This window comes from Dermochelys coriacea, chromosome 20, assembly GCF_009764565.3.
Source record: "Dermochelys coriacea isolate rDerCor1 chromosome 20, rDerCor1.pri.v4, whole genome shotgun sequence".
Taxonomy (NCBI): Eukaryota; Metazoa; Chordata; order Testudines; family Dermochelyidae; genus Dermochelys; species Dermochelys coriacea.
This window is the reverse complement of record NC_050087.2, coordinates 14,126,639-14,139,473: the sequence shown is the minus strand read 5'-3', so window position 1 is coordinate 14,139,473 and position 12,835 is coordinate 14,126,639. Positions and strand designations below refer to the sequence as shown.

Genomic DNA, 12,835 nt, shown 5'->3' with positions numbered 1-12,835 from the left:
GGAGTGAGGGGGGTGGGAAAGTGATGAGGGGTAACCGGGGCTGTGGGGCGCCAGCTGGGTCAGCGAGGGAGGAAGGATCCTGCCCCTCCCTCCTATGCTGGCTGTACTGCGGCTTGGGGGCTAAGCCTGGCCGTGACTCAGACGCCAAATTGGGGGGGGATCTTCCAGAGATTCCCCCTCCCCGCCCACTCCTTAGCCACCCCAGTGCCAGGTCTCGCTTTGCACATGCCCTCGGATTGCTAGGCGTCTCCAGGTCAATTCTCCATATCCCAGGTCCCCGGTGCTCCAGGCACCCTGCTGCCCCAGCCTTGCCTCAATTTCCCCTATGAGCAGACCAAGGAGAGCAAGTGTCCGGAGGGGAGAGAGGCAGAGGCTGTAAGGACCCGATCTTGGCGGTGGGAAGCCCCTGGGCTCGATTCCCTGGTGGCTCACGGGGCCAGTTACACTTCTGGTGTGAAATGCCACCACACCAGGTCCAACCTCTGCCCTGGCGGCACCGAGGGGCAGGGGAGAAGGCCCGGATGCCCCTCCGCAAGGCAGGCAGAGCTGAGGGTCAGCAGGGGGCCAGCAGAGGGACTGGCAGAGGCATTGCCCCTCCTTTGGGGAAGCAGCCCCATCTTTCGCGCCCCCTGCATTGCATCCCGACTGCAAGAGCCACCCCGATCTAGCTTGGCCTCACCCTGTCCCTGGCAAGCTAGCATCCCCTTTAGCATGATCCTTGGTTGGCACATTAAGCCCCCCTCCCCTATACACACACACACACACACACACATACACACACACCCTTTAGCATGATCCTTGGTTGGCACATTAAGCCCCCTTCCCCTACACACACACAGACACACACTCCTGAGCCAGAACAGGACAGTTTGGATTTTCTCACATTCCAATAGGCTGAGACGCAGGACGCCTGGGTTCCATTCCTGGCTCTGCCACTGCCCTGCTGGGTGACTCTGGGCAAGTCACTTCGCCCTGCATGCCTCAGTTTCCCTTCCCACCATGAGTCTATTGAAAACAGAAGCTCTTTGAGGCAGGATGTCTGTGCTTCTCTAGGTCTAAGTGCTGCCATAACCCCACCACTTAGCAACCTCTCTCCAGGTAATTACCCCCCCCAAATCACTGAGGGATTCTGGGATGACCTCCAATGTATTAAAAATAGAAATTCCTCCCCCCCCCACCCCAACCCACTCCGGCCCCATTTCGCAGCCTGTCAGAGAACGAGCTGGAGTTGTTAACGACAGTGTTTTGATTTTGCTGATCTCCAGGAAGAAGGGAAGTTTGATCGCAGAGCTGAGGGTTTATTTGCAGCCCCGATCACCGTGGGCTGAGCCCCAGTCTCCTACCGACGAGAGGTTCCATCGTCTGGGACCACCTCCCGCAATCTCCTCGTGGCAGGCGGTTCCATCGGCTCCTATGGTAGTTCCACTGCAGGCTGGGGCCAGTCCCATGGCGGGGGGGGGGGGGAATCTGAGTATCAGGTCTGCGGCCTTGAACGGGACCTGGCCTAGAGCCAGCTTGGAGCACGATAACAGCCAAAGCCTCCCCGGGTCACTGTGCCCAGCTCTGGGGCCAAGGGCCGGGGCACGGACTCATGGCCAGTGGGCATCCTTGCTGCCAGAGCCAGCCAGGGCTCCAGGTGCCCCCAAGTGGCTGGGTGCCAACACCCTGGCCAGGGTGGCTTTTCAGCTGCAGCAGTTCAGCCTGGCTGGGGCTAGAAGATGGGGGGGGGTGTTTAAAGGGACAGCAGCACCCACAAGGAAGTTAAAGGGCCGGGGAGGCCCCCTTGGGGGGAGAAAGACGGGCAGTGCAGTGTCCTCGGCCAGGCTGGGCTGACCATGTCCCAACTCCAGGCAGGAGTTTGGGTTTCCCAGATTTCAGTTACAAAAAAAGGGGGTGGGGGGGAAGGGTTGTCATATTTACATAGGACCTACCAAAAACCAAAGCACCCGATTCTGCCCTTGGTTACACTGGGTGCAGCCCTGCTGCAGCCAGCGGGGAAGCACCATTTGACACCAGCACAGACGAGAGCAGAGTCAGGCCCCAGTTGTGCCACGCTCCCTGTGCGGCTCCCTGGCTGCTGGCATGCCGTGCCCCTCCCTGGCAGGAGCGGGGGATGAGGCAGTCCGCGGAGAGGCTGAGTTGGTGGCACCTGGCAGAGAGGGAACAGACAGCAGCGCTCAGAAGCGCCACTGCTAGCAACCGTGCTGGGCAGTGCTGGGGCCAGGGCCAGCGGGAAACATGCCTGGCGGTGCCAGGGCCGGCGGGGAATAGAACCCAGGAGTCCTAGCCTGGTGCTACTGGAATAAGCAATTTGCTGCTCCTTGACCCACTGGGGGTTAGAACTGGCTTCCACCCTCTGCAGGTTCCGAGAGGAGCCCATAAGTGGTAGACCTGGTCTCTGGTACCTGTGGGGTCTGCTGCCCCCAGGCGCCATATATAGACTCTCCTGCCCTATGCCCGACACACGCCAGGAGCTGCCACTGCTGCTGCCCGCCCTGGGCCTGCTCCGGACGCTTCCCCGGTGGTGTTGAAAGCGCCACGCCAGTCTCTGCCCTGTGGTGCCCTTCCCCAGAGCAAAGCCCCACTGCTCAGACGGGCACCAAGTGCCACCTGAGACGCAGCCACCAAGGGATTAGGGCTGGGGTTTCCACACAGCCCAAGGGAGTTAGGTACACCCCAATCCCATGGAGTCTCCTCTAGCCAGGCACCCCATAGTCATCAATGGATTATCCCCTCCCACCTGAGAGGAAGGGACCTGCTGTCACTCCTATGTATAGAGGGGGAAACTGAGGCAGAGAGGGGCAAATTAAGCAACACGCCACACAGGGAGGCAGATCTGGGAAATCAAACTGCAGCATTCCGAGCCCCAGTTGGCTGCCCTGCCCCCTTGGATTCACCCCCTGCTCCCCCAGCCTGGCATCTCCCCGCCAGGCTAGCAGAGCTCAGTGCTGTTTCCTTGCTGACTCTGGACAGGTCCTGGGTTCCAGCAGGGGGTAGTGCCCCCCTCCCCGCGCTTTGCCAGGCACAGAGCTCCTTGCTGGCTGGGGGAAGCTGGCAGCTGTTCTCAGGAGCTGGAAGAGGAGTGCCAGGTGGTGGTGGTGGTGGGGGAAACGGATCTGATCTAACGACCCCCTACTACACAGCTAGTGCTTCACAGCCCCCCCATGGGCCATGCAGCCATAGAGGGAGGGACAGAGAGCGAGGTTGGACTCGGGGGGGTGGATACAACCTCGGCACCCTGGGGTTGGGTTAAGGGACTCTGTGCCAACTGAAGTCAGTGGGAATGTAATCACCAGCCGCCCTCCCCGCTGTGGGGAGCGAAGAGCTGAGCCGCACGCCCCTGGCAGACGGGAGCGTTGGATCGACTGCATTAACTCAGCCTGTCAAATATTCATGTGCAGACAAAGACACCGCGATTCCTTCCCGCCCCCCTGTATTAACCAGACACGGCCTCCCCTCTCACCGGCCATCCCCCAGCACCGCCTGCCTCGTGGCGCCAGTACCCCGTGATCGCCAGCCCCCAGCTTCCTTGCGGCGCAGGGAAACCTATCACCTCGCAGCTCCCCAAACAGGGGGAGACTGCACCAGCAAGCCAGGACCACTGCCCAGAGAGACACCCGCTGCTCTAGTCAGGGCCTCACGCCATGCCCGACGCAGCAGGGAGCAGACACAGCACAAGCTGGAGGGGAGGGGGGCAGCTTAAAAAAAAAATCACCTGACCCTGACCAAGCGAGGATTTGTAGATTTTAAGGCCAGATGAGAATGATCATCAAGTCTGACCTCCCCAGCCCACAGCACAGAGATGGGGAGGGTGGACCCAGGAGATCTGCATTCAATTCCCAGCGCTGACACGGACTCCCCATGGCACCTCACTCAATTGCTGTATGACTCAGTTTCCCTCATGCCATAAAATGGGGATGAGATGAATCCTCCCTTTATCAGTTTAGACCGGGAGCTCTCTGGGGCAGGGACTGCCCGTGCAAAGCCCGCACCATGCCCCCCCACTCTGATCTGGGCCGGGGGCCCCTGCAGCACCGGGCACAGCCAGCACCTCCCCGATCTGGGCCAGGGGTTCCTGCAGCACCGGGCACAGCCAGCACCTCCCCGATCTGGGATGGGGGCCCGTGCAGCATCAGGCACAGCCAGCAGCTCCCCGATCTGGGACGGGGGCCCGTGCAGCACCGGGCACAGCCAGCACCTCCCCGATCTGGGCCGGGGGCCCGTGCAGCACCGGACACAGCCAGCACCTCTCCGATCTGGGACGGGGGCCCGTGCAGCACCGGACACAGCCAGCACCTCCCCGATCTGGGCTGGGGGCGCGTACAGCACCTGGCACAGCCAGCACCTCCCCAATCTGGGCCAGGGGCCCGTGCAGCTGTTTGCAAAATACAAAACAAACACAGGCCACAGAATTTCCCCCAGCCCTTTCTGCAGTGTGGGGTGCTATTCCCTCCCTTCCTCATGGGGCTGCTAGAGCCACCTGGGTCTCTTAGGATGACGTCCTGCCTCACCTTATTAAAGCCGAATGACAGAGGACCCAACCCAGCCCAGCCTGGTTGCTCAGATCCCCCAGCTCAGTCTGGCTGGGCCCTTGGGCATGGTGGGAGGGTGGGGAGTCACCTTCCCCTGCAGTATGGGGCTAGGGGCAATCTGAGGCCTGAAACGCATTGGTTGGAAAGTCTCTGGGCTCAGTCTGGGGTAATGGGGGACTGTAACAGCCTGGGCTCCCCAGCAGGTCGGCCTGGTGATCCCTGCTGGCCTCGGACACCAGGACAGTCACTGCCTGCCCTGCGGGGACGTTGCATCCCAGTCTGAATTTGCCTGCACATCAGCCTCCAGATGATGGCCCCTGGCCGATCTGAGCTGTTAGAAGGCCCAGGATTTCGCCAATGCTTCGCTGGGGACTTGCAGAAGCCCCGGGCTTTGGCCAGCCGCTGCTCCCAGCCGCGGCTCCTTGCTGCTGCAAACCCTCGTCCCCTTCAGCACAGTGGGCACCCGCTTTTTGAAGTTAACAAAATTAGCCACATTATATGGGGTATTACGGTACTACCTAGGCACCCCTGTCATGGCCCAGAACCCCACTGTGCTGGGCACTGTGCATTATTTATTAAGTATATTGCAGTAGCATCCAGGAGCTTCAGTCATTGTACAGCGCCGAGCACAACGGGGTCCTTGCCAGACCCAGAACACAGCTCTTTGGGGCAAGGCCCTGCTCTGACAATCTACAGACAGGAGCCAGCAAATGTGGGCAGATGGGGGTGAGCGCAAGGAAACAATGAGACAGCGATAGCCTCCTGGGTCAAGTTACTTATCCAGCACAGGGAATGGTGCCATTAACAAAACTCTGGCTCATTAGAAGCCCAGGAATATTTTACAAAGCTCTTTCGCTCTCTCTGCTATAGAGGCTGACTGTTTGCCTCCTGCCTCTCTCTGCTTGGACTATTAAAAAAATATATATACACATATGAGGTCCCTTTTCAGTTTTGCTCATGGTCAATTTCATTTTCGAATTCTCTTTCGGTGCAAGCGGCTAATCTGGTCTTTAAATGAGGAGGGAGATCTCTCTACTGCCTCTGGGTTTTGTTACAACACCCGAGACCCTGCTGGTTGCAGAACGGTGATCCTGGAATGGGCCCCATGTGGACTAACCCCCTCAGGGCTCTGTGAAGGCCCAGGAGATTGTCAGTGGTTTGGGGCCAGGCTGGAACAGCCGGCTTCCCTTTAAAGGTTAGGGTCAACGCTGCAAAGGACTTTGTTTGTCTTTATGTTTTACAGAAGCTGCTCAGAGAAACGCTTGCTATTTGGATTACATTTTCGGCTCAAGGTCCCATTGTCGGGATCCAGGTTTTTGCTTCCCAAACACCACAGCGTGAGAGCCAGGTATTATGGAATCAAAAGTGAAACTAACTAGCATGGGCCAGTGGAGGAGACTCGACTAGGAAGCAGGACTCCTGGGTTCTCTTCCCAGCTCTGCTGTGTAACTTTGGGAAGCGCTCTATACCTCAGTTTCCCCACCTGTAAATTGGGGAATAATGAGATCTACAGAAGAGCTGGGTATCAGATTTATTATTCAGTCCTTTAGTAAAATGCAAACGAGAGCAAAACCGGGTCAGAGCATCTCTTCCAGTCCCGTCAGCCGGGCAAGGGAAGGGGCTGCCAGTTCTGGATCAATACAACAGCTTGAATAATTGACAGGGTGCTAACAGGGCAGGGAAGGAAGGGTTTTTTAGCTTATTGATTTTTAGCCTGACAGCGATCCTTTAAACAGGCAGCTGAGGATGACCATGGTCACACTGGGGTTGAATCAGGGACCTCCCGAGCTAAAAACAGCAGTTGCTGCAGCTTGAGCTAGAGCACCAGGGCTCCCCTGGAGCACACCCTTGCTGGTGGGGTTTACAAAGGTCGTGCACACACAGCTATGGCCTGGGCCCCTCTCCCCATGGCCGGTTCCTGAGCCAGAGCCACAAATGGCACATCCCCCAGCATGGCAGAGTTCTCACTCAGCTGGGCCCCGCGGGCACAAGCGGGAAGCGAGCGAAACCACAACAACCGGGGATGTTCCCAGGGGACATTGACAGCGCTTGCCACACCATGGAGCAACCGCTGGGGAAGTGATTGTAAGAGTGTCCGCCCCATCCCCCCACCAGTGCAGGATCAGGGGCCCTATAGGGGAGGGTGCCCTATGGGGCGACGCAGCATCTGACCCATCCCCGACCCAGCTAGCACAGAACTAGGAGCTCCCGACAGGGAAGAGAGCAATGCCCCATCTGTCACCTAGCATGGGATGTGGCACCCTATAGAGGAAAGTGACCCTACAGGGGATGAGGGAACTAACCCATTCCCCCAGCTGGTGCATGATCAGGCAACCCATAGAGAAGAGTGATCCTATAGGGGACGGAGCATCAAACCTATCCTTCTCCCAGCTAGTGCAGGATCCAGTCCCCTATAGGGAATTGCGACCCTATAAGGGATGGTGCATCTGACTTCTGCACCCTCCCCAGCTAGTGCAGGATCAGGGCTGCCAGAGGGGATTTCATCTCGCTCTCTGTCACTCAGGTAAACACACATCCGAGCAGCGCAGAGGGCTGAATTCTGTTCTCACTTACAGCAGGGCTGGCCAGGGATAACGGAGCAGAATCTGAACCAGGGCCGACGGGTCTAGATTTACACCTGAGGGTCAGTGCCCTTAGAGGTTCAGCCATTGCAAACAAGGGTTCAGTGATAGGGAAAGGGAGCAGCTGCACTGGGAATCTGGAAATACCCGGGGGGGGGAAATAAAATAAACCCCCATCTAATTCAGGGGATGGTCATGCATGCAGTGCTCTCTAGGGCCAGATCTCACAGAACCCACTCTTCAGTTGCATCATAGAATCATAGGTTAGGGTTGGAAGGGACCTCAGGAGGTCATCTAGTCCAACCCCCTGCTCAAAGCAGGACCAATCCCCAATTTTTGCCCCAGAGCCTGAAATGGCCCCCTCAAGGATTGAACTCACAACCCTGGGTTAAGCAGGCTAATGCTCAAACCACTGAGTTATCCCTCCCCCCCCTCAGGTTTTGCACCTGTCTGCTTTGTGGCCCTGCCCAGGGTGGGGAGGCTGCGAGAGCCGGGGGGGTCACACAGTCAGGTTCTGGGTCTGGATTCTCCAAACTGATCCATACCAGAATGGGGGGAGGGATGGGAAGAGAGGCAGAAGTTCCTGTGTCTGGACGGGCAAGGCCTGGCAGGGGGCACAGGGACTTCAGAGAGATGCAAGACAGATGGCACTGAACTTTTAAGTTGAAATATGTGTGAGAGAGACATGGCCCAGCTGGCCAGGAAAGGCCTGTAGCTCCCTCCCCCACCCCCATCTTCCTCCCCGGGGCCAGATGCCAGCAGCCTTTCTCTGGCTTTACACCAGATGGCCAGAGCAGAACCTGGCCCAGCCGGGAGCCTGCATGTCCCACCTGTATCATGGGGGTTGCCCCACACTCCCCTCCCACCATGGGGGGGCAGCTGGGCATATCCCAGATGTGCAGGGGGGCCCCACAGGAATAGGCCCCACCCCTTTGCATGTCCCAGATGTGCAGGGGAGATAGGAGGTTCAACACGCTCTCTTGCAGGCTCCAGATGTGCAGTGGCTCCAGACCCCCCCCCCCTACAGTGACGCCGGAACAATTTGTACAGCGGGGGCGCTGAGAGCCCTAGAACAAAACCGTAAACCTTGTATATGATGAAAACCACTTCAAACCACGGGGTGCTGCCCCCCTCCAGCACCCCTGTCTCCTATGCATGTTCCACCTCCCCCCCTGGCAGATCCCAGATGGGGAAGGTCCAACCGCCCTCCCGTTATAGATCCCAAATATGCAATGGCTCAAATCCCACCCCACCCCTCCCCTGGCAGGTCCCAGACATGTTGGGGGGCTGCCCCCCGGCGGCTGGGGACGAACTGCCCGCCGGCCACCCCTCTTACCTGAACGGAGTCGTTGGCCATCTCTGTCCCTCGCCTCCGCGGCTGCTTCCTCCTCCTCCTCTTGGGAAGGCTGCGGCGGCTGTTCTCCAAGGGGGCCCCCCCCCTCACACCCGCCCCTCCATCCTCCTCCCCCCCTCCGCGGAGCCCTCGCTGCAAGCCCCCAGCCTCTCGCGGCGGGACAGGCGGGGACCCAGGAGGAGCGAGGAGCTCCCGGGGAACGTTCTATCCGGGGCGGCTCGCGCCGCTGCTGCTCCCGGGGAACGTTCTATCCGGGGCGGCTCGCGCCAAATGCAGCTACCGGGGAACGTTCTATCCGGGCGGCTCGCGCTGCAGCCGCCGCCCGCGCGCCCTGCTGTGTCCCTCCCTCTCCGGGTCCCTAACTTGCCGGGCTGGTCACATGACCAGGGTGGGGGACCTGGGAGGAGGCCGCTGGCTGCTGCAGGCGGCTAATGGGGGCGGGAGCCCGAGGCCGGAGACTGCGGGGATTGCAGCTGCCGCCCGGGGTCCCTTCCCTTCCTCTGCAGATTAAGGGATTAGCAGCTCAGGCCCGGGAGAGCCCGAGCCGCCCCCCGCCGTGGCGGCATCGCCCGGCCTGCCTGCAGAAGGAGTCTGTCCGCCCCGCGCCAAGGGGTTGCACTGAGAGACGTTGCATGTCCTTATGAATGCGGGGGTGGTTCTTGGGGTGAGGAGGGGAAGGTGTATTGCATTGGCCCTCCCCTTCCCCACCGCAGCTGCTTCCATTGCACCGTGCCCCACAGCTGCTCTTTCCAGAGAGAAAAGGAGTACTTGTGGCACCTTAGAGACTAACAAATTTATTAGAGCATAAGCTTTCGTGAGCTACAGCTCACTTCATCGGATGCATCCGATGAAGTGAGCTGTAGCTCACGAAAGCTTATGCTCTAATAAATTTGTTAGTCTCTAAGGTGCCACAAGTACTCCTTTTCTTTTTGCGAATACAGACTAACACGGCTGCTACTCTGAAACCTGTCTTTCCAGAGAGTGATGCTGCACTGACCCCAGATCGGCTTCCTTTGCACTGCCCAGCCCCCTCCCCAGAGCCCTGTCTATGACACACCGTTGCGCAGCTGTGATTCCACCCCATAGAGGGCACCGGCGACCTATGTCTTAGTGGAGTTAAGTCAGTGAGTCTCCACGTTTTTTTCCATGCCCGAACTGTGTACCCCACCCAGCCCCCAGGAACTAAACCAGGAGCCCCTCCCCACTTCCCCTCCATGATGCTCTCGACTCCACTCCCCGCCTCCCCCCCAACACACACAGCAACCCAAGCCCTTGAAAGTTGTGAACCCTCGGGCTAGCTAGTTTCACTTGAAATCAAGGACAAAAGTTTGCAATTCCCACAAGGGAAGCCAGGCGAACAACTCAGCAAGTGTTCGCGCACAAATACAGCGGCTGGTTCTGTTCCAGAGCAAGCGCGGCCGCTGCCAAGTTAATGTAAGTCCTTGAAATTTAGGTAAAAAAAAAAAAACAGGGAGGAGGATTAAGCCAATGGAAAGAGCGAGGGGATTCAGTGCTGCGTTTGAATGAAAAGAGCTTTGTTTGCGCTCCCCATTGGGCTGGGCAGAGGCAGGGGAAAGAAAAAAGGAAATTGACGAGAAAGAGAAAGTGAAACCGACCCACCGTACTTCGCAGCCCACAGAGGAGGTTGGATTAACATGTAAAACAAGCGGGGGTGGTTGTTTCATAAGAACAGCCGCTCTGGGGTAGACCACGGGTCCAGCCAGCCAGTAGCTTGTCTCTGATGAGAGTATGTCTAAAAACCCGCAGCACCAAGTCTCAGAGTCAACTGTTGGGGGGGTGGGGGTGGGTAAAAATTGCAGTATGGATGGTCAGACTGAGGTATGGAGACCCCTGGCATGGGTCTTTTATTGCAGAGATCAGAACAGGGTAATCTCTAGTGACCCATCCCTGGTTCATAGAATATCAGGGTTGAAAGGTTGATTCAGGAGGTCATCTAGTCCAACCCCCTGCTCAAAGCAGGACCAATCCCCAATTTTTGCCCCAGATCCCTAAATGGCCCCCTCAAGGATTGAACTCATAACCCCTAGGTTTAACAGGCCAATGCTCAAACCCCTGAGCTATCCCTCCCTCCCCTCAAGTTGTCCAGTCCAGCTGGTTGTCCAGTCCCAGCTTCTGGCAGCTGGAGGCTTAGGGCACCCAGGGGATGGAGCTGTGTCCCTGACCATCCTGGCTAGTAGCCATTGCTTGACCTATCCTCCAGGAACGTGTCTCGTTCTTTTTTGAACCTGCTTATACTTTTGGCGACGTCCCCTGGCAACGTGTTCCACAGACCCACTGTGTGTTGTGTGAAGAAGAACTTCCTTGGGTTTGTTTAAATCGGCTGTTTATTCATTTCGTTGGTGACCCTGGTTCCTGTGTTACCTGAAGGGGTCAGTAACACTTCCCTAGTCACTGTCTCCGCCCCAGCCATGATTTTACAGCCCTCTATCAGATCCTGCCTCAGTCCTCTCTTTTCCAAGCAGGACAGCCCAAGTCTTTTTAATCTCTCCGTTCCATCCCCCTGATCATTTTTGTTGCCCTTCTCTGTACCTTTGCCAATTCCAATATATCTTTTTGAAGAGGGGTTCCTAGAACTGCGGGCAGTATTCAAGCTGTGGGGGCACCACGAATGTATATCGTGTCCTGCTCTTCTGGGCATTGGGGAGGCCTCAGCTGGGGCTGAGAAGAAAGGAGGGGAGGGACCAACAACAGTCTACAAATATGTCCCAAATTGTTCTAAAGAGGGCAGTGACCAGCTGCTCTCCACGGGTACTGAATTAGGACAAGCCATAATGGGTTTAATCTGCAGCAAGGGAGATTTAGTTGAGATGTTAGGAAAAGCTTCCTGGCTGTCAGGACCGTTCAGCACGGGACCAGGCAACTTCCGGAGGCCGTGGCATCCCCGTCACTGGAGGTTTTGAAGAACAGGTTGGACAAACCCGTCAGGGATGGGCTGGGGTTACGTGCTCCTGTCTCAGTAGGGGGATGAGCTAGTGACCTCTCTAGGTGCTTTCCAGCCTGACGTTTCTATGATTTGGTGAGTGAAACAGATGAGAGAATATAGCGTAAATAGGTCATAGGCCTGATCCTGGCAGTGTAAGTGTCCTTACCTAGGTCTCGCAATCTGCACATTCCGAGGCGGTTTACCAAGCAGGTCAGTATCATCACCCCTGTTTTACACATGGGGAAACTGAGGCACAGAGGGATGACAGGACTTGCCCATGTCACCCAGTGGGAGAGCCAGGAATAGCACCCAGGTCTCCGGAGTCTGAATCCAGTGCTCCAACTGTTAGGCCAATGGGATGCCCCAGGCACGCACACCAGAACACGTTTGAAAATGAACAAGCCTGGCCCTGCCCACTTTTCACCATGGGCCTGGCCCCCCACCCTTTCCTCCAAGGCCCTGCCCTCAAGCCAGGCCAGAAACTGGAACTCTGACCGGGTAACACGGGCCCAGGCAGTTGCAGGGAGCCATGGACCCTCCACCTGCCCTGGGCAGGGGCCCCAGGACGCGAGGACATGGGCTGGGGGCTGTTCTCGGGCCCCCCCACCCCAGGCAGGTGGAGGGGCTTGGCTCCCGGCCCAGCTCCAGCTTTTGGCTTGGCTGGGGGGCAGGGCCTAGGTGGGAAGAAGTGGGGCAGGGACGGGGCCATGGAAAGGGTGGGGCTTTGTGTGCCCCCCGCCACTTTTAGGAAGAATCTGTCGACCTTGGCCCTGAGTGCCTAATTATAAATATTTGCAGGATTGGGCCCGACTTTAGGGAGCTCTGAGGAAGCAACATGGTCTAGTGGGTAGAGTACTTGACTAGGAATTCAAAGACTAGGATTCTCTTCTCAGCTCTGCTACTAACCTGCTGGGGACCCTGGGGCTAGCCAGTTCACTACCCTCTGCCTCGGTTTTCCCTCCCATCCCTTCTATTTCAACCGGAACCTCTCTGAGGCCAGCGCTGTCTCCCGCTATGTGTCTGTGCAGCTCCTGGCACAATGGGGCTATTGCAGATAATTATACAGCTCCTGTGACCGTTGTGTGTGAACGCCTTACACTTTTAACATACTCCCTGGCAAAGAACTTTGTTAATGCAGAATTCAGCCAAACTCCACCCTCTGAAAACCCAGGAACTGAGAGTTCATCCATTCCTAGATGCCAAGGCCAGGGGGAACCGTTGTGATCAACTGACCCCCTGTACAACGCAGGCCAGAAAACTTCCCCAAAGCAATTCCTTTGGAACGAGAGATCTTTAAACAAAAGTCATCTTGATCGTTGAATTGCCAGTGATGGAGGATCCCCCACGCCCATACAACCTTAACTCTGCCCCTGGCGCAGGCCAGAATTCCCTGGCTGCTCTCCGGCTGCATTCACTGAGCTGG

At 57.6% G+C, this 12,835-nt stretch overlaps 1 protein-coding gene across 1 annotated transcript in view; it reads right to left on the bottom strand.

Moving 5' to 3' along the window:
- PKN1 (protein kinase N1) overlaps window positions 1-9,225 on the bottom strand; it is a 49,911-nt gene extending 40,686 nt beyond the window's left edge. The window contains exon 1 of the mRNA XM_038378939.2: window positions 8,451-9,225. Within this exon, the coding sequence (XP_038234867.1) occupies window positions 8,451-8,471 (21 nt within the window). The 5' untranslated portion in view covers window positions 8,472-9,225. The remainder of the gene's footprint in view (window positions 1-8,450) is intronic.
- Window positions 9,226-12,835: the final 3,610 nt, after the last annotated feature.